Below are 22,530 nucleotides of genomic sequence, written 5' to 3'. Positions count from 1 at the left end.
ATAAGTCATAGGGTATGTCTATACTTGCACCCTAGTTCGAACTAGGGATACAAATGTAGGCAACCAAAATTGCTAATGAAGCGGGGATTTAAATATCCCGCGCTTCATTAGCATGATCTCGCCGGCACATTACTCTGCTCAACAGCTGTTCCGAAAGTGAGCTGTTGATGCACGCCGGGATGCATTAGTTCGAACGAAACCCTTTGGTTCGAACTAACATTACTCCTCATTTTTTGAAATAGGACAGGAAATAGGACAGGGGCCAGAAGGCTAGAAAAAACAAATAGGATTCTAGTCTTTAAAAACGGATGAGGAGAAATGCCATCCAGAAAAATCTAACTTTAAACACAAAAGTCTCTTGCTTACTGTTTAAGGAAAAAAATCTTCAAACATCTACAAGACAATGCATCCATGTGCAATAAGCAGCCTTGGGGACTGTAAGGGTACATCTACACAGCAGTGTTATTTTGGAATAACTGACATTATTCCAAAATAACATAGTCTGCGTTTACACTACAAGCGGTTATTTCAACATAACTGAGCTGGAGGACTTCTTACTCCAACTCCTATACCCATCATTTTATGAGGTGTAAGTGAAGTCGGAGGAAGAGGTTCTTTCTTGGATTTCCTACTGTGTAGACAGCACCAAAAGCCGAAATAAGCTATTTCGACTTAAGCTATGCAATTGATGTAGCTGAAGTTGCATAGCTTATTTTGGCTTTAGCCCTGCTGTGTAGACGTACCCTAAGAGTACCATAGAGGTCTTCTATTGTCTCCCTCTTTAGCGGGTGTTAATACCCTACATAAAATGTCTGAAGTTCCGCTGGCTCACTGGGACAGATGCAGCTTGTTAAGTCCTTCCTGGATATAATGGAGGTGGGAGCCTCTTTTTTGAGTTAGAAGGAATTTTACCCAATTCTAGGGACAGCTGTGGCTAGGGAGCAAGTTTTGGTAGAGGTTATGTTGTATTACTGAGTTGTTTATTTTCTTGGGGATGAGGCAGTGCCAGGGATTAAGTCCCAGTTTTGGCTTCACTGCAATCCACCAGACTCCTACCAAACCCTGTGGGCTCCTAAGCTCACTTGGCACCTATGTTTTCAGGGTATAAGTTCCCTGAGTATCTATATATCTACCTATGAGCATGTACACTGCCGCCTCCCTTCTAGGGATGTTGAGATGCCTATCTTTTGCCTAAGCCCCAGGGTAATTCCCCAACCGAGGAGGAGGAAGAGGTGAGACAAGCATTTGTGTGCTTGCATCATGTGCAGGGCCAGATTCAATAGTCTGGTTGGAAGAGGTGTCCATTCCATAGTGTTACTGTTAGCCCAATGGTTAGAATACCTATCTAGTTGAATGGGGAAAATTCAGGTTCTGCTATAGAAGGAGATAGAATTTGAACATGGGTCTCCCATCTCTCAAGAGGCCCAGTGACTCTAAGTATTTATCCACAGCAGAACAGTCACTCAGCCAGAGAAAGAATAAGAATGACTCTGTAGTCTAGTGTTAAGACACCACGTGGCAGGTGGAAGACTCTAGCACTCAGTTTTCCAACTCCTACCTCTCTTTCATTATTAATCCACCATGGAATAGCTTCCACAGGAGACAGTGAGAGAGACCCACATCTTCCCAGCTCTGTGGTTACAGCACTACCCTAACATGTGTGAGACTGTTCAAATTCTCATCCTTCGGTAAAGAAGGGGAAACTGAAACTGTGGCTTTCATATCACAGAGTGTGGGCTAACCACTGGACAAGAAATTATTTCTCCTCTGGCTGCTTTGTATGGAGCTAGACAAGTCATAAAATGATAGGACTGGAATGTCTGGAGGGACCTCAAGAGGTCATCTAGTTGAATTCCCTGCACTCTTGGCAGGACTAAGTGTTATCTAGATCAGTGTTTCTGAAAGTGTTCCATGGAATCACTTTCATAGACACATTAACTGCCTGCCCCGGTTTGTTTATTTACCGACACTGTGGCCACGGAGCCTCGTGGCTCCCATTGGCTCCGTTTCGCTCTTTGCAGTCAAGCAGAGCAGCAGGAAGCGGTGGCCCGGCCCACCCCGCTTCCTGCGGCTCCCCTTGGCAACAAAGAGCGAAACAGAGCCAATGGGAGCCGCGAGGCTCTGTGGACACAGTGTCGGTAAATAAACAAACCAGGGCAGCCAGTTAATGTGTCTCTGAAAGTGATTCCATAGAACACTTTCAGAAACACAGATCTAACCCATCCCAGACATGTGCTTGTCTAATCTGCTCTTAAAAACTCCAGTGATGGAAATTCCACAACCTCCCTAGGCAATTTATTCCAGTGCTTAACCACCCTGACAATTAGGACGTTTTTCCTAATGTCCAACCTAAACCTCCCTTGCTGTAATTTAAGCCCATTGCTAATTGTCCCGTCATCAGAGAATAAGAACAGTTATTCTTCCTTCTCTTTGTAACAACCTTTTATGTACTTGAAAGTGATTATCGTGTCCCCTCTCAATAGTCTCTTCTCCAGATTAAACCAATCCAATTACTTAATCTTCCCTCATAGATTATTATTCTAGAATTTTAATATTTTTTGTTGCTTTTCTCAGGACTTTTTTCCAGTTTGTCCATATCTTTCTGAAATGGAATGCCAAGAACTGGACACAATATTCCAGATGAGCCCTAATCAGCACAGAGTAGAGCAGAATTACTTCTCATGTCTTGGTTATAACACTCCTGCTAATATATCCCAGAATTATGTTTGCTTTTTTTTGCAACAGTGTCACAATAATGACTCATATTTAGCTTGTGGTCCATTATGATCCCCAGATCTCTTTCTGTAATACCATTTTCTAGGCAGTCCGTTCCCATTCTGTATGGCTGTGTCTACACTGGGCCACTTATTCCGGAAAATCAGCCGCTTTTCCGGAATAAGCCGCGAGCTGTCTACACTGGCCCTTGAATTTCTGGAAAAGCAACGATGCTCTACTGTACAAAATCAGCCGCTATTCTGGAAAAACTATTCTGCTCCCGCTCAGGCATAAGTCCTTATTCCGGAACACTGTTCCGGAAAAGGGCCAGTGTAGACAGCCCAGTAGTCTTTTCCGGAAAAAAGCCCCGATTGCAAAAATGGCGATCGGGGCTCTTTTCCGGAAAAGCACGTCTACATTGGCCACAGACGCTTTTCCAGAAAAAGGGCTTTTCCGGAAAAGCAGCCTGCCAATGTAGACGCTTCTTTTCCGGAAAAACTGAAAACGGAATAGTATTCCATTTTAAGCATTTCCGGAAATTCATGCCAGTGTAGACACAGCCAGAGTGTGTAACTGATGGTTCCTTCCTAAGTAGAATACTTTGAATTTGTCCTTACTGAATTTCATCCTATTTATTTCAGACCATTTCTCCAGTTTTCCCAGATCATTCTGAATCGTAAACCTATCCTCCCCAAAGCACTTGCAACCTGTCCCAGTGTATTATTGTCCACAAATCTTACAAGTGTACTCTTTATGCCATAATCAAAATTATTTATAAAGATTTTGAACAGAACTGGACTGAGAACTGATCCTTGCAGGACTCCATTCATTATGCCCCTTCCAACTTGACTGGGAAGTATTGATAACTATTTTCTGGAAACAGTTTTCCAATTTATGCACCTACCTTATACTAGCTCTATCTAGGTTGTATTTCCATAGTTTGTTTATGAGAAGGTCATGTGAGACAGTATCAAAAGAATTATTAAAGTCAAGATATACCACATTTACTGTTTCCCCCCTTATCTATAATACTTGTTACTCTGTCAAAGAAAGCTGTCAGGTTGGTTTGACACTATTTATTCGTGACAAATCCATGTTGACTGATGCTTCTCACTTTATTATTTTCTAGATGTTTGCAAATTGATTGCTTAATTACTTGCTACATTATCCTTCCAGATACAGAAGTTAAGCGGACAGGACTGTAATGCTCTGGGTTACCCTTATTTCCATGTTTATACATGGACACTATATTTGCCCCTTTCCAGTCTGCTAGAATCTCTCCCATCATACATGATCGTTCAAAGATAATTGCTAATGGCTCAGATATCTCATAAATCAACTCTCCTTGAGTATTCTAGGAAGCATTTCATCAGGCCCTGATGACCTGACGACATCTAACTTGTCTAAGTAATTTTTCAACTTGTTGTTTCCCTATTATAGCTTCTGAAACTACCTCACTTTCACTGGCATTCACTATGTTAGATGTCTAATTGCCACCAACCTTCTTGGTGAAAACTGAAACAAAGAAGTCATTAAGTACCTGTGAGACTTACACTTTTCCCTCCTTCATTGAGTAAAAGGCCTACCCTCTCCTTGGTCTTCCTCTTGCTTCTAATGCAGTGATTCCTAACCTTTTTCCCATGGAGGAACCCCTAAAATAATTTTTCATATCCCAAGGAACCCCTACCTATGAAAATGTTTGCGTGCACTAGAAAAGACTAGAAATGCAGAGAATTCTGGGAAGCAGAAGGGCAGGCACAATACAACTAAATATAACCTTAGATACAAAATGACCAAAATAAAACAAAGAGGCAGTTGGTAGTGTACAAAGATTACTCCAGTATTGCCAATTGCTGGACAAAAATTCCCGTGATATTTTGAGGGATATGTGGAATTGGTCGCAGGATTTCAAAATTTGTATTTATTTATTCCACGATTTCTTGCGGAACCTCTGAAGGTGGTCTACGGAACCCCAGGGTTCTGCAGAACCCTGGTTGGGAAACACTGTTCTAATTTATGTGTAAAATGTTTTCTTGTTGCCCTTTATGTCTCTAGCTAGACAGAGCTCATTTTGTGTCTTGTTTTTTCTAATTTTGTCATTAAATACTTGTGTAGGCCTTAGGTACCAGAGCTTCCTGATATCTACTGGCTGGTTCCCATTTGTGAATCATTAAACAGAGACAAGCTTTTTTGACATCTCCTACTGGGTAGTTTAGACAGCTCCCCAAGTAGGATGTTGGCTTTTCTGCCTTTCATTCTAGGGTGCCTTTCTCTCTCTCTCCCATTCATTACATATTGAGCGTTGGTTTTGTGAATTAATGTTGTTCCTGTTATTTTCTAGGTGCCTAAAAGATAGATGCCACGATGAGCAGTGTTTCAATGTCTAAGTCCCTTTGTGAATCCCACCTTAGTTTATCCATTTGGTTGATAAGGAACAAATAATTTATCTTCAGTTTGGAATATAGAAAGCAAAAATCACAACCCAGTCAGGACCAAATACTGACCTTTGTTACTCTTGTGTAAATCCTGAAGCTATCTGAGTAATTATGGACTGAATTTAGTGAAGTTACTCTGGATTTACTTGGTTTCTTTGAGATCAGAATCAGACCTACAGAGTTCAAAGGTATAGAATCAGGACCTTATGACTCATTCGGTTCAGCTGTATTCATTCAGCACTAGACCCACAGCTCACTGAGACAATGTAAAAAAGTCTCTGACTACAATGGGTTTTGGATTAGATCCTTCACGCAGAGTCCCGTAGAAGTAAAGTATATGATACAGTGATGGACTTCCCAAAGTCTTGCCTGTAAATTTAGCTCAAATTGAGTTGTATGTGAACACTATTAGGTGGGCTGACCTTGGTAACAGAAGTGTAAACCAGGGCTAAATGGAAGCAAGGGAGAACTGTCCCTGGCATAGTGCAAGGAGTAGAGTTAGCCCAAAAGAAAGCTAGTGGCAATAGCATGTGAATTTAACATGCAGCTGACACTAACTTGGCGCTGTTTGCAAGAACCAAGTAGTAATACTAAGGTATATATTTAATGTGGACAGGAACATGAAATGCACAATGCAAAATACATGAGATCTTTTCCAATTAATGCAGCTGGCAGAAACCAACCACAGCCTCTAACGCCTAATATTTATATAGCCTCAGAGGGGCCAACGAACTTGCCAGGCCTCTGAGCAAGATGTGGGGTTTGCCTCCCCAGAAGAGACAGGGCCTTAGATAGAAGGGGCAAGGCTGGGGGCAGCCAGCCCTCATTGCCCTCTGGAAGGCAGTGCACACTGTCCCCCTCAGCTCACAGCCAGCCCTGACCCATGCAGTGCTCCCAGGGTAATTTAAAGGACCCAGGGGTCTGGCTGCTGTCACTGCAGTGGTAGCAGCCAGGAGCCCCAGGCCCTTTTGAATCACCTGGCCCCAGGGCATCTGCCCCTCTATATCCCTTTGTTGACAGCCCTTTATAATCCAAATATGAATAAGTATCATCACAATCCTCAATCAACCTACCCACAAGGCAACTAACAGAGAGAGGAATAGAACACAGGTCTCCTCACTCCTAGGCTAATGGGCATTCAAAGGACCATTGACCTTTACTAGCACAGCTCTCTTGGCAAGTAAGGATTTGTGGCTTCACAGCACTTCACTAACTCCCATGTCACTCTATTAGCATGGAAACATCAGACAGAGTTCAGAGATTAACTCATCACTATGCAAACAACTTTGAGATAGAGAGACTGAAAGGAGCTTTGGGGGAAAAAAAGTGTTCCATCAACATTATTTTAAAATGTCACAACTAATTTCCCCTCAATTAAACTGCCTGCCTTTCAGTCTCTTCCCTGGGGCAGCTGTTAGTTCACTTGCCCATCCTCTCTCCCTCTCTCTTTTGGCTGTCATTAACACCTAGGTTCTACCTTAAGCCATTTTGACATGCAAAACTTAACTAACAATGAAATGCACCCACAAAAATTGATCTCTTCTAAATTCAGCTTGGCTCATGACTCAGAGCAGACTTTTTCATGTTTCGTAATATGTGCACTCAAACGCGCCATGCAATCTTATGTATATATTCTCCCTGCCCAGAAAGAGCTCCACCAGGAGAGGGGGTATAAGTAACCATAGAAAGCCAGGAGAAGGATCATATGCAGAAATCTAGACTCTGCATATTGGCTAGTGGGGACAAGTTGACATAGGTAGGAAGCTCACTCTGCCTGCATTCCAGTGGCATTGCAGTGAGGAAGCTTACCCTGCTACAAATGAATTCCAGTAGGCACCAAGGGTATGTCTACACTACAGAGTTAGTTTGAACTAACGGACGTTAGTTTGAACTAACTTTAATAGGCGCTACACTAGCGCTCCGCTAGTTTGAACTAGGTAAACCTCATTTTACGAGGACTAAGCCTAGTTCGAACTAGCTAGTTCGAATTAAGGGCTGTGTAGACCCTTAATTCGAACTAGTGGGAGGCTAAGGCTTCCCAGGTTTCCCTGGTGGCCACTCTGGCCAACACCAGGGAAACTCTATGCCCTCCTCCCGGCCCCGGACCCCTTAAAGGGGCACGGGCTGGCTACGGTGCCCGTGCCAGGTGCAAGCCTGCCAGCACCCAGCCAGCAGACCCTGCACCTGACACGGATCGAGCCAGCCACCCGATGCCCCCCAGCCCTCCCCCTCTTCCCGGGACCAGGCTGGCGGCTCCCGGGAGCTTGCCCGGGACCGCAAGAGGCAGGCACCCGCCTGGGCTAGTGCGGACATCGTGGACCTCGTCCACGATCTCCGCACTAGGCACAGGAAGGTGGCCATCTAGGGCAGGAGAGCTGCCAGCCTGGCCACCCAGGAGCAGGAGTGCATGAAAATCAAGGTGGTCCACTGAGACCCCCGACCCTGAGCCCTGAGCTTACAATGGCCGTCCTGGGTCAGACCAAAGGTCCATCTAGCCCAGTAGCCTGTCTGCCGACAGCGGCCAACCCTAGGGACCCTGGAAGGGATGGACCAAAGACAGTGACCAAGCCATTTGTCTCGTGCCATCCCTCTCCAGCCTTCCACAAACCTTGGGCAGGGACACCACTCCTACCCCCTGGCTAATAGCACTCAATGGACCCAACCTCCATGACTTGATCTCACTTCCCTTTCAACTCTGTTCTAGTTCTAGCCTTCACAGCCTCCTGCAGCAAGGAGTTCCACAGGTTGACTCTTTGCTTTGTGAAGAACAACTTTCTGTTACTAGTTTGAAGCCTGCTACCCATTCCTTTCCTTTGGTGTCCTCTAGTCCTTCTTTATGGGAACTAATGAAGAACTTTTCTGTATGCACCCTCTCCACCCAACTCCTGCTTTTAGAGACCTCTATCCTGTCCCCCCTCCATCTCCTCTTTTCTAAGCTGAAAAGTCCCAGTCTCTTTAGCCTCTCTTCATATGGGACCTGTTCCCAACCCCTGATCATTGTAGTTGCCCTCCCCTTTCCCACCCTCTCTCTTCCCCTCTCCCACCTCCTATTCCCAGTCTCCCCCAGTTTTGTTCAATAAAGACAGATTCCATTTTTGAACACAATTGTCCTTTATTTTGTACATCAAGAAAAGGGGCTAGGGAAGGGTAAGTGGAAGGAGGTGAGGGAGGAATGGGGCACGAGCCCCCGATGGGGAGGACTGGGCTGGCTCTGCGGGCTTCTGGGGTCGGGATCCTTTAAGCACAGCCCTCGGCTAGCCTGAGACAGCATCTCCACGCTCTAAGTCCTCCTCTGATGCCCTGCCGGCACTGCTTCTGGCCATCCTCAAGCCTGGTTCAGGGTCCACTTAATGTGGACGCGCTAGTTCGAATTAGCAAAATGCTAATTTGAACTAGTTTTAAGTTCTAGACGCGTTAGTTCGAATTAGCTTAGTTCGAATTAACTAATTCGAACCAAGTTAGTTCGAATTAGTGCTGTAGTGTAGACATACCCCAAGTGAGTAAACCTATCCTGTTAGAATTTTAGTAGGAACTGCAGTAAGGGAGCTCATCCTGCTAGAATCCCAGTAGGCATGACTGTAAGGAATCTCGCCCTGCAGAAGGAATCCTGACAACTTATCTACGAGCACCAAAAAAGAATGTACTATCTCCCGCTTATGTAATATACCTCATAACTGATACAAAATGCATCTATAGTGCTGCCTCTGCCACCAAAACGAATGATAACACTCATGTTGAACAGGAGCCTGGTCATCAAATTAAAGGTGTTATTTTCTATTTATTCTAGGAAAAAGACCAAGTTTAAGTCAGGCTTAGTTAATACAAGTGCCATCACTGTTTGAGACAGTGTGACTCATGCAACTTAGAGGGACATAGGATTCATCACAGCCCAGCAAATATGTGTGTGTGTGAGAGAGAGAACGCACATAGGGAGAAGTTACTGGACAGTGTGTGTCTTGGCACTCACATTCAAACCCTCCATGTGACCTTGTCTGGTGTGTAGAGAAGACCTGCTTCAAGCATCTTTTCACTTTGACACTGACCGTGCCAGAAAAAGCCCAGAGAGGGTTAGGGAGGCAGACAGATAATGAGAGATTTAACAAGAGAAAAAGTGAGAAATGGAGGAAGGAGGAAAAATGGAGAGGGTAAGGAAATTAGACGCCTATGGAAAAAAAAAGAAGAAGGGGATGGTCAGGTGGGTTCATGAGCAACATGAATGAAAGAAAGGTCATTTCAAATTCTTTCTCCTTGCTGCAGGAGAGAAATGGAAGCTTGTTTTTTAGAGCAGCCAGGAATAACTAGATAGAGGTAAACATTGCATGGTGGATATATGGAAAGCAACTGGATTGAAACACACAGCCTGCCTTTCAGTGCACTATCTGCAGTCACCTCCTGTTCTGGCATTGCCCTAAGATTCCCACTCCCTGCTCCAGCTTTTCCTGATCTGAGAACAAATACAGTCTGTGCAATGGGAGACATACTGACTCAAGAAAGCACCTAACCATTCAATCCTATTTTACAAGGCCTTATCTGAGCTTTCTAAAGAGGAAAGAATAAAAAAGGAGATTTTGAGAGTCACCAGCTCTCTTGTATCTCACAAGTCTAAAACAAATCATTTTCCTAGAAAATCTGCTATCCTAGGAATAACTAAATATGACTCTTCTTATCTTATTAGCACTGAGTTCAAGTTGGAAATAGTATGAGCTTTCCTCCTATGCTATCTGTTCTTCTACATCATAACTACAGCAAAGGGCCTAATCAGGGGGATTTTTTAGTTCCACCTTGCTTCCAATATGGACTTTCCAACAGAGGAGTCATCTAGTGGGTGTGAGTTGTTGAAATCCAAATAGTGTGGGCAGAATGCACAGATTTTAATAAATGGAATAATCTAAGTTGCACCAAAATAAAGAAAACTTGAGAAGAATTACAATCACCTTTATACCAGGATACATTCTCACCACCTGGATGTGAGGGGACACCTGTCATGCTATTCTTTTGAGCCCAGCTTCCTAGATGAAATAAATTCCCTCATCTCCACTGATATTATAAGGATTTCCTACATACAAAGAGATGGTCTGGAAATAGGAAGAGATCATGTGGAGTCCAGAGTTATGCCTTTCTCAGAAACATCACCTAAAACATAAGAGAAGCTTTTCAGTCAAATATGGACTGTTATTGTAAAGTCACTCTCCCCAGGACTCCACTTGAAGAGAGAGAGATCTATTCATTATTTATTTTTGTACTCACTGAAACTAATTGTCTACTAGAAATGGATTCTGTTCCAGTCTCTAAGAGTACCGTCAAGTTAGTCTCTCCACTAACTCTCCTTTCTCTATTACTTCAAACAAGCTGATTGTATTCAAGGCACTTTATAGTTAGCTCCCCACCCTGCCTGTCTTCTCTCATTCACTATCAAGCTGTTGATGAACACCTCTGTATTTTTGCTCTGGGTTTGCACAGCACCTAGCACAATGGGAGCCTTGTCCATACCTAAGGCTCCCATGTGCTCCGGTAATACAAATAAACAAACACACCTGAGAACCTGAAACTGTCTCCTACTCATGAGCATCATTAGACTGAAATTTCTCCAGTGATAATCAAGTATCCCTAACCTATCAGCTACTGCAAGCATACAGGTTGGGTATTTTCTTACCCACCAAATAATATTCTCCCAGGTTCCCTTCTCCCCCCACAAAAACCAAAACAAAACAGCAACCTGATGTTGCACCAAAGACTTCAGGTGTATTCAGCACCAAGGCCAGAGCCTGAGGGGGAAAACCCCAAGTGCTATAACAATGGAAGCTGAGAATCAAAAAGGAAACTAGGCATTTGAAGCATGTGATTTACTTTCCTCTGTCAGGCAGGTGGTGCATGTAGTGAAGACAGACCAGCAACAGTGGCATATCTTACTGTTTAGCAACCAGGTTTTCATCTCCTGGAGAAAGGAAGGGGCAAGAATTGCTTACATGTTTCCCAGAAGATAAATTCTATTGAATCTCAGTGAATGAAACTATGTTTCTAGCAGGGCCCTCAAAGGTCGGGGTAAAACAAGCTGGGAAGTTACAGTATGGGAAGTTTTCCATATTCTGATGCTCTCCTCTGATCTCTTGCAGCAAGACCCTCCACCTCCACCAAAACCACCACCAGCACTAGCTACTGAGCATATCTCCAAGGAGACAGCAATTTTCTGAAAGATCTGGCTAAAGTGCATTTCAGACATCTTCCCCAACATCTGCAGAACTACTATCTTGCAGTATCTGACTCACAATTACTGCTGTGGATGTGCTCTTCTGGATTGGCCAGCATAACCAGTGACCTCAGCACACACCTAACAGGAAGCTTCCACCCTCTGCTCATTGCTTAATATATTTACTTTGCAAACATTTTCACAAAATTCCTTCTTGTTTCCCCTCACTCATGTGCCCATTTCTGTGTCTATTTTATTCCTCATTGTGAGGTCTAGCTCTCTGCAGAGATGGCCCAAGGCCCTCTCTTTGTATCTGCCTCTGAACAGCAGCAGTCAGGTACGTACCATAACTATGTCATGCCACCATGATTAGTAGGATCTTCTCAGGACATGAGGTTGGTGGCTGGGATGAGATTAGCCAACTGAGCTTGACACACATGCTGTTTTCTGGATGATGTTTCTCAAGTGTTCCTGACAGAGAGTTCTTAGTTTCCTTTAAAGTGTGTTAAATATACACAACACTCCACCACTCAACAGATGATGAGACCTTCCAATGAAAGGTCATATCTCTCCACTGCCAAAAAACAAATACTGATTTTCAATTTAAGGTTACAAAATGACAATGTTGTAGGCTCAGGAGGTACCTTATGTCGGAGAGGGGAAGGGCAGTCTGGTGGTTAGATTGCTAGCTAGTAAGTTCTGAGGCCTTTTTCTGCAGCCACATTAGGACAACAGCTACCATCAGTTAAAAGGCAGAAAATCACATCCTCACATTCCACCTTAATTACATTAAAACAATGAAATATTGGGCTTTTAAGAAATTACTCCTGTCCTAAGAGTACCCATCATCATCAGGTAAAGAAACAGATCTGAAGATGTTTAAAGAAAATGATGTTTGATAGTATTATGAATGGCAAGGAATCCCTTATCAACAGTTGCGATTGTGAAATATATACTTTTTTATTGTTTTGCCTTCATGGTCCCAACTTCTCTATTGTTTATCTGTATGGTTACTGTCTGGATCTTTGATTGTTTCTGTCACAAAACTAATTTTGAAAGATATAAATCAACTAAGGCTGTGGGGTATGATTGGTTAAAGAAATGTTTATCTATACACTAGGGCGGGTCAAAGAATTATTTTATAATACCTTAAAGTGTTTGAAAATAGAAATGTAGCCGTGTTACTCTGGTGTAGCTGAAACAAAAAACAGGACTATGTAGCACTTTAAAGACTAACAAGATCAAATAGTGGAAGAAAATTGGCATGACCATACATACCAAAGGATACAATAAAAAAAATGAACGCATATGAAAAAGACAAATCAAATTTCAGAACAGAAGGGGTATGGGGGGGGAAGGTAAATGTCTGTGAGCTAATGATATTAGAGGTGATAATTAGGGAAGCTATTTTTGTAATGGGTAAGATAATTAGCATCCTTGTTAAGACCTAGGTGTAAAGTGTCAAATTTAAGCATGAATGACAGTTCAGAGAATTCTTTCAAGTCTGGTGTTAAAATGTCTTTGAAGCAGGATGCAGGTAGTTAAGTCATTGAGACAATGCCCTTTCTGGTTGAAATGGCAAGAAACTGTTTTTTCTTTGTGATCCTGTCTAATATCTGTTTTGTAGGCATTGATTCTTTGGCGAAGTGTCTGAGACGTTTGTCCAATGTACATAGCAGATGGACTATTTCCACTATTTGATCTGAGGAAGTGGGTCTGGCCCACGAAAGCTCATCACCTAATAAACCATCTTGTTAGTCTTTAAAGTGTTTGGTTAAGGTATAGCTCAAGTTTATGTATATAAATTGGGGTCCAAAGGAAGTTCTTTGGAAACTCACTCCAGGACACAGCTGAGGATTTGATCTCAACACCTTGCCACCCACACTCTGAAGAAACTGGAAGTGCCCCCAGATAATCTAATCCTCATTGGCCACCAGGAAAAGTTCATCTGCCTTATTGGTAGTCGTGAGCACTGTATGCTTAGTGTGTGCATTCTGTTTTGGTAACTGTTAATAAATAGAATTAAAAACATTGCAGTGTAAGGCTCTTCCACTGGTAAAAGTCCCCAGAATCACTCAGATTATATCTTAGAAGTTGGTATGGGTGGCTCTGAGCCTTAGGAAATAGATAGGCGCCTTTCACCTGGAGCCCTAAGAACTGGGAAAAGGTGGGAATGCCTAAAGTAACTAGTTACTGCTTGAGCCCATGGAAAGGTAAAAGTGGGGTGCCCTAGTCTGTGAGTAACAAGTGTAGAACTTGCAAGATAGGGGTGCAGTTCCCTATATGGCCATAAACTTCCTGAGTGACCATGGGCAAGTAAGTTAGCCTCTCTGTGTCACTCACTCCATCTACATCACAGAGGTATTGTGAGGACAAGAATCATAGAATCATGGGGCTGGAAGGAACTTCAACAGGTTATCTAATGATCCAATCCCCAGTGCTCAGGGCAATATTAAGCATTAACTAGACCAGCAGCAGGCAAAACATGTTTCTGATTATTTATGCACCAATCTTGCAGTAGCTCCGCCTATGCTGGAGTTGTATTTAATTTACTATATATTTGGTTATGTCTACACAGCAGCATTATTTTGGAATAACGTCAGTTATTCTAAAATAACATAGTGTGCATCTACAGAGCAAGCCCGTTATTTCAAAATAATTTCAAAATTACAGGTTTCCCCTCTGACTCCTGTAACCTGCATTGTATGGGAGTAAGGGAAGATGGGGGAAGAGTGCTCTATTTTGAAATAACTGCTATGTTGACAGTGCCAAAAGTCAAAATAAGCTATTTTGACTTAAGCAACGCAATTAGTGTAGCTCGAGTTGTGTAGCTTATTTCGAGTCTAGCCCTGCTGTGTAGATGTGCCCTTTGAGAGAGTTTGTCTGTGAGTGAGCAAGTCTCTCTATCTTAATGCTCAAGAACTCCTCCTAAACAGCAAGAGTTATGGCCACCAAATTTGGTATGTAGCTTGCTTTTATCTTAACTTAAAGCAAGGTAAAGGTTTGTTTGTGCCAGGACAATGAATGTGCCTGGAATGCAACTGTTTTCATAACATGGAAAGAGAGGGGGCTGTTAAACTGTGTTATGACCACAGGGGGCAGCAAAGGGCCCAAGATGGGGACCAGGGCAGCTAGAACACTATTGGGGCAGTAAGGGGAAAGTGTAGAGGTAAGCTTCCCACCCACCCCTGGCCAGCATGGCCCTCACCGTGGCCAGCCCTTTGGAGCCATCACCTGGCCAGCACGGCAGCTGCCCCAGTCAGCCCTGAGGAGCTGCCACCCAAGCTGTGTAGCTCCCACTGTGGGGCTCTGGGGAGCTGCCACCCAGGCTATATAACCCTCACTGGCTCCTGAACCCCCACACTCTCAGCCACCTTAAGCCCCTCCCTCACGCCCCAACCCTGACTCGTTCACCCCCCACACCTCCAGCCCTGAGCCCCCTCCCCCATCCCCAGACCCTGCCCTAGCTCCTGCATCCCCAGCCCGCTGCCCTGAAGGACCCTAGATTTACCCAAGCTGGGTAAATCTAGTGTAATAAACACATTAAAGAATTGCGAGATGCTCAGATACTACAGTAATAGGGGTCATATAAAAAGCTTAGAAAATAAGAGCAGATGAAGTGTTTTTACATTTTTCCTTTTTATTTCTGATCATATCATGATCTGTAATGGTGTGTTCTTTTGAGGGCTGCTAGTGCTGAGTTAACTGCCCTATTTCACTGATGCTTCTTAGACATCTCTGGATGCAAGATCAGCTACAAGAGAGTGTCCAGGAAGAGGAGCTGAAGAAGCAAAGTGAACGAGCCAAATGAAAAATCAGAAAAATTAAGAAAACCTGGGAATGTCTGTTATTAAAATGCTTTCCTTCAGCCAAAGTCTCTCCATATCTACTACCTATCCAGAAGGGCCACTGAGCTATTGCTGACAAGCCAAATTCTAAACAAGATAAAGATCATATATTTTTACTGACCTGCCCATTACACCAAAACAGACCAAGAAACTAAAGACATGTAACTATAAGAATAATACAAATTAACTACATTTATTAGCTTGAAGATTAGGAAATGATACTTTCAAATGTGTCTATGCCTGGTATCAGCCCCAGAGACAGTTGTGGGCCTCTCATAACATCTGATATCAGGTGCCTACATAAAGAGAGGGGCACCCCAATAATTGGTGGGGGCACAGAAGTCTTTTGGCCCCAGGGTTTGGGCATAAAACATTCCCCTCTAAAACCCAATGAAATTTGAAGTCATGCACTGGCCCCTGGCTAGTAACGAGTTAGCTCTGAAATCCAACAAAAGAAATAGAATCTGATGAGAATTCATGGCTAACCGTTTAATTCCAGCTGTGGGGGCAAGGAAGGAAAGAATGGGGTTCATACAGGGAAAAACCCACCCCTGGGCCAAGAGCAGAGCAAGGAGAAAGGGGTAAGCAGTGAGGTGGTAAAGTTTGTGGATGATAAACTGTTTAGGATAGTCAGGACAGAAGCAGACTGTGAGGGACTCCAAAAAGACCTCACCAAACTGAGTGATTGGGCAACAAAATGGCAAATGAAATTTAATGTGGGTAAGTGTAAAGTAATGCACATCGGGAAAAATAACCCCAACTATACGTACAGTATGATGGGGGCTAATTTGGCTATGAAAAATCAGGAAAGAGATCTTGGAGTTATTGTGGATAGTTCTCTGAAAACTTCCACACAGTGTGCTGCGGCAGTCAAAAAGGCAAATAAGATGCTAGGAATTATTAAGAAAGGGATAGAAAATAAGACACAGAATATCTTACTGCCCCTGTATAAAACTATGGTACGCCCACATCTTGAATACTGTGTACAGGTGTGGTCTCCTCACCTCAAAAAAGATATTTTGGCCTTGGAAAGGGTTCAGAAAAGGGCAACTAAAATGATTAGGGGTTTGGAACGGGTCCCATATGAAGAGAGATTGAAACAACGGGGACTTTTCAGTTTAGAAAAGAGGAGACTGAGAGGGGATATAATTGAGGTATATAAAATCATGAGTGGTGTGGAGAGGGCGAAAAAAGAAAAATTATATATTAGTTCCCATAATAGAAGGACTAGAGGACACCAAATGAAGTTAATGGGTAGCAGGTTTAAAACTAATAAAAGAAAGTTCTTCTTCACACAGCATATAGTCAACCTGTGGAACTCCTTGCCAGAGGAGGCTGTGAAGGCTAGGACTATAACAGAGTTTAAAGAGAAGCTAGATAATTTCATGGAGGTTAGGTCCATAAAAGGCTATTAGCCAGGGGATAGAAATGGTGTCCCTGGCCTCTGTTGGCTGGAGAAGGATTGCAGGAGACAAATGGCTTGATCATTGTCTTTGGTCCACCCTCTCTGGGGCACCCTTACTGGGCTAGATGGACCTTTGGTCTGACCCAGTACGGCCGTTCTTATGTTCACTAATTAAATTATAAAAATAAGATATAAAAGAGGAGCTTATGGGACATAGGCCTTGCACTGGCCTTCTGCACACCCACAAGGAACAGACTATGGTTATGTTTGAAAGGGTATGTCTAGACTGCGAGGATCTATTGGAAAAAGATACACAAAATGCGCTCAGTATTTTGCGTATCTTTTTCCGATACTTTTGTCAGAAGAGGCTTTTCCAAAATTTGGCCCATCTAGATTGGGCCAACTTTCAGACCCTCCCCCATCTTTTGAAAGCCCCCTTCTTCCTCATGGAACAAGGAATACAGGGGCTTCTGAAAGAGCGTGTTTGCTCTTCTGCAAAAAAAAGGGGAAGAGCAAACGCATTCCCTGGATGCGATGGAGTTTTTTCGGGATACTTCTGGTAACAGCTAGCTCTGGCATAGCTGCAGTTCTGCAGTGTTTTAAAAACAAATGCTTACTGGGTGCATGATTCCTGAAGGGTACAAGTCTCAACAGATGTCTGAACTCATTGGGCCTCACTGTAGAGCAAAAAGTGAGAAAAAGGGTGCTGGAGCCTGAAGGCGCAATTTCAGAATCATAAGGCTAAGAAGCTTGATAATGAAAGCTGAGAAAGAGACAGAGATAGAGCTACCTGAGCCATAACTCTAATAAAATCAGGGAGTGAATATGTGCATTCTGACAAGAATAACGACAAATGCCAAAGCCTGGTGTGGATAGTGCAGAATTCAGACAGGTTAATTCAATAAGCAAACATCACATGAAGGATTAGCTTTATTACTAATCAGTCATTTCTAATGAAAACACTGAACAAACTCTTCCGTGTTCAAAAGCAGTAGAGTGACCCAGAAAGCTAAAGGAGAATCTGATTTTTCTGTCATTAGTAATATGCTCATCTCAGTGAACAAAAGGAACATTTTCCATGGACACCTTTTCCCTTGTGTGTACCCATCCAAGCACTGATTAGACCCAGCCATGTTTATGCTTTTTAAACTAGATATCAGTCATCCTCTGACAAATAACACTGTTCTCTTTCAAACATCCCTTTTCAAACACATTAATTTATTAATTCCAAGATGCACCTTAGACCTATGATCCAATTATTTCATCTTGTAACAGACTTAGATTTTATAAACTACTGCTTAAGTGACAAGATGATTAACTAAAGAAGGTTACTGTTGCAGGAAAGGGTTCTTAGTGAACTCAATGCTCACTCAACTTCTTTAGAGGGAACTACATTTGCTGAGCATTACATGAAGAGTCTCCATATTGAACCTCATCTCTCCCTCCAAAGAAAAATCATTGACAGTTTTAAGGATTACCATGCAACCCTAGTGCTTTGATGTTAAGTACAATACTCTGAAAAGCAACTATGTAAAAATGAGATCTTCTTAATCAACAGATCCCGTCCCATTAAGATTTGATGGATTTCCTAAAGTTAATCTTTGCTCCTTTTTATGGCAGTTTTCCCTGCAGATCCACTACACAAAGGGTGAATTAGATTCCAGTACATTCTGGCTTTGGTATCATCAACAGATTTGTTATCTGCACTAAGATTACAGAATCTTTATTGTTGATCCTGCACAAGAACAAAGAGTCTCAGATCCCCAGGGTAGTCTGTGGTGTAAATGGAAAAAAAAGTTTTTACTTGTCAATTGAGCATAATAAATCTAGAGTCACTGAGAAATAATGAAAATGGATACTCCTCAGGTCAGTTTTACAGTCACTGCCAGAACAGAGATGGAATTTAATCAGTCAGGAAATTAACACAATGCATATGGTCAGTACACATTTGTAAATATCATGTCATGGTGGGTATCACTGGATGAGGCAGTAGGTATAGTCTATTTGATATAGTTAAGTTATACAACTCCCCTAATGCGGCTCCAGATATAGTGGCATAAAAATACATATAATGATTTATATTATTCTTATATAAAAATAAGCTAATTTGCTGCAAGGGACTTTTATATTAGAATAACTTCATCCCATCCAAAGGCTTTTACCAGTATTACTGAGGGGGCGGCAGAGATCCCACTCCTAATTAAAATAATTACACAAGTAAAACTTTCAAATGTATGCAGACCAGGTCTTAGGTTGAGAACAAATGTTCTGTCTTGAGAAGACCTGCTGTGCGTGGGTTAGTTTTGGCATGCAAAGATTCTAGGTAGAATGAGCTGTGTAAGCAGAAGAAGAATTTACTCTCAACCTAAGGGTATGTCTACACTGCAATTAGAGGTATGCCGTCTCCACTCATAAACAGTAGGCTAGATGTGCTCTATTTAGCTCAAATAACTTATAGAAGACTTGCTGCAGTACAGGTTAGTCACTCCAATATATCATCAGGGTCCCTTGCTGCTGGAATTCACTGATATTGATTGAGTTAGCTAGATCAAAGGTAATTTAGGCATGTGTACATGTGCTGCAGTCCCTCCATGATGTTGACATATCCTTTGTCTCTAACTGGAGTCAATTCTTGAGACAGGCCATGGAGAGGCCTGAAAGGAGGTATTACTTCCATGCTGTTTGTGACCATCTCTGTTCCAGGACTGGTGTACATGTAAATAAAACATGTTACACTTAGAACAAACCAGATTCTGTGTCACTGTTTTATCTTTTACTGGGACGATAACCCCAGATAATCCAAAGCTACATTTGCTCACAAACAACAAAGTTTGAATTCCTCATCTGGGATAACGACCTCCTATGGAACTACTGTACATGTGAGTTACATGACATGAGTACACAAAGTCTGGACAATCTTCTTAAAGACAAATACTCTCTTTTGACACACTAAATAGATCTAGTCCTAGTTCACTCGTCCTCCCCCTAAAGTAAATCGCTACTGTGTTAGCCAAGCAACAGATGTTTCACCCCCAGGTCATTTTACAAAAAGCAGGTAAGCAAGGGAAATAGCAGCAGAAGGGCTGCCCCCACAGCTTTAGGGTCTCCACTCTCCAGTGCAGTTAGAGTGGGATGAGTTAATTATGCCACGGAATTACACCCCAGGACCTGCTGCGGGATCCCTATTAGACACGGTTTCAAAAACAATGGCATGGATCTTACTAGAGGGGCTGAGACGACCGATCCCCTAGAGGAGGTGCCAGGAGTTGTGTGTGTGTGGGGGGGGGGGGAGCTCCAGAGGACTTGAGCTGGCTGAGCTTTGAGGCCCAGGGGGCGCTCAGGACTGCAGCCAGGTGCAGGAAAAGGGGCGCTGCGCTGCCCAGGCTCCCGGCACGAGTAGGAGCCGTTTGGCGGGGAGCCCAGGACAAGCAGGACGAGCCCAGGCAGCCCCCGCCCACCGCCGGCCGGCGCCCTTACCACATTGCTGAGGAAATCCGCTTCGTTCAGGTCGCCCAGGTCCAGGAAGCCGGAGCCGCCTCCGGGGAAGAGGCGCTCGGAGGGGAAGGGCTCCAGGATACTGTCCATGGTGCCGGGGTTAGGTGCGGCGCAGAGCCGCCCTCCCGCCAGCGCGGCGGGCCGGAGACGGGGCGTCCTCGCTCCCTCCGCAGACCCGCCAGGCTCGGAGTTACTCCCGCGCCGCCCGGTGCAGCCGATGGCAGGGCCCCGGGCACCGACTGCACATGGCTCCTCCTCCCAAGGGACGGCGGCAATCCATAGGGCGCGGGGGCACAGGGGCTCCCCGGAGAGGCGGGGGCTGCTGGGGGTCCCCCGACGGCTGAGGACGGGACAGGGGGGCAAAGGTGCCACGCCTGGGGCTGGGCAGATCCGAACCCCCCGGGCGCGGGCAGGGGCCCGGGCTGCCTCCTGGAGCCGTGCAGGAGGAAGGCGGGGCGGTGCACTCCGCCGGGACTCCCCTCTGCCCAGCTGTCACTTTCACACTCCGCCGAGGATCCCCAGGCTCAGCCGCCTGGCCGGCCTGGACATCACGCCCCCTAGCTCATGAATATTAAAGGTTCTGCGAGGCAGCACTCCCCTCCTTGATCAGCCTCTTAAGGAAGCTCTGGTGCAATGCCCTGCTCCTCCCTTGCTCTCACACTGACAGCACAGAGCTAGGGACAGTGGGCGCATCCTACCCAGAGCCAGGGCAGGGAACTGGGCTCGTGGAGGATCTGAGCAGCTATCAGGCCCCAGACAGCCTGGGGGACAACACAGACAGAAGCCATTGTGGGGAGATGTAAGAGGGAGAAAGCTGTGAAAGACCATTGCATGCAAGAGTGGCAGCCAGGCCACGGCTGACTGCTCCGCCTTTGCAGGGCCCAGTGCTAATGTGTGTCCCCAGCACAATCTAGAACGTCTCCTGGACATCCCAATGACTCTGACAAGGACAACTTCTGCAGCACCACATTAGGGCACTGGGCTCTGTACTCCCAGAGAGCATCTCCTACTGAGGGATACCAATTGCTACAGCACAAGGTTCCCTACCACTATTATGGGGATGATACACTACTGGCTCAGAAGAGTGCCACCTAGTGTATTTCCAACACCCTAGGTCAGGGCTACTCAACTTTGGAAGCCCCGGGGGCCACAATAATACTCACAGAACATGCCAAGGGCCGCAACTTAAGTGTGGTTGCATATACATGCACATATATATACAAATAGCTTCTTTCACACTGATGGGCATGAATACAAAGATTAAGGCAAGACTACACAACACGCAGGCCCCATTTAAGTTGGTTCTGCTGATATTAATAAAACACAATATTTACCAGATTTCCACCCATGTGACAGCACTTTTAATGAGCAATGACAGTCCAGGAATTTAAATGCTAAAACTCATATCAACAGAAAACCACTATATTGATTATTTTTTTGCTTTGGCTCCCACCCGCAGGCCACATGTTGAGCACCACGTAAACCCAAACCACATCATGGGCTGCAAACAAATGGACCGTGGGCCACATGCAGCTCATGGGCCACGTGTTGAGTAGCCCTGCCCTAGGTATTCCTTTCATTACCTTAGAACAGGGGTGGCCACATTTACTGACTGCCAAAGCAAGTTCACTGTTAAACATCTGCCAATATTTTATCATAAGATAGCCAAGCCTAGCGTCAGCTTAATGTTCATGTGACTACTTACTGCCAATTACCCTCAGCAAAAGTCAGTGCAGGGGGGCCTGTTAGCAGCATCCCATCTTGCAGCTCTGTAATTAAAGATTCAGGCACCATTTAAGAGCTTCAGGAAGATTATATGTCTTCAAATAAACAGGATTATAAATCCCTATCCCCTCTGATATTCACTCTGATGAACACTTAGGAAAACCTCTTAGAATAATCCTGTTGAAGCAGTTCTGGTATCCCTCCATCCCTACCCTCATGGCTCAGCCAGTGTAGCCCAAAGAATCCTTCATCTATGTCTGGGGAACCAATTCTTCAGAGAGAATCAAGGTGCATTTCTCCCAAAGGACACTTGGCTGCCAACTTCCAACTACAAGAATAATTTAAAATGATGAAATTGACCAGTAGGAGACAGGCGCTTTGGGGACACTTGCGTTTGTGTCAGACTTTGAGATGCCATCCACAACTGAAGGTTCATAGTCACACTCTTTTCTTGATTCCACCAGGTCTCAGGGCTAATCCTAAATCCTAAAGACCAGAGAATGTCCCTCACACTAGTCCCCACGTGCAAATTCTCTGCACATATAGCCTATGTCTACACTACTAGGTTATTTCAAAATAAGTTATTTCGAAATAATAACTCCTGAAATAACTGTTTCAAAATATGCTTATTCCTTTTCACAAGCAGGAGTTATTATTTTGAAATAACAAGCCCATTATTTCAAAATGACAGGGTTGGTAGCGTGGATGCTCGCCTTGTTA

General features: G+C 44.1%; 1 protein-coding gene across 2 annotated transcripts in view; it reads right to left on the bottom strand.

Moving 5' to 3' along the window:
- Positions 1–20,635, bottom strand: part of CREB3L1 (cAMP responsive element binding protein 3 like 1) — a 76,050-nt gene extending 55,415 nt beyond the window's left edge. Inside the window, exon 1 of one of the 2 annotated variants that reach the window (XM_006117285.5) lies at positions 20,068–20,635. In XM_006117285.5, the coding sequence (XP_006117347.1) occupies positions 20,068–20,175 (108 nt within the window). In that variant the 5' untranslated portion in view covers positions 20,176–20,635. The remainder of the gene's footprint in view (positions 1–20,067) is intronic. The other variant, XM_006117284.5, reaches the window with a different exon arrangement.
- Between the last annotated feature and the right edge of the window lie 1,895 nt (positions 20,636–22,530).

The sequence above is a fragment of the Pelodiscus sinensis genome, chromosome 5 (genome assembly GCF_052426305.1).
Source record: "Pelodiscus sinensis isolate ZL-2025 chromosome 5, ASM5242630v1, whole genome shotgun sequence".
Classification (NCBI taxonomy): Eukaryota; Metazoa; Chordata; order Testudines; family Trionychidae; genus Pelodiscus; species Pelodiscus sinensis.
The sequence above is the reverse complement of the archived record's forward strand: the minus strand, read 5'-3'. Positions and strand labels throughout refer to the sequence as shown.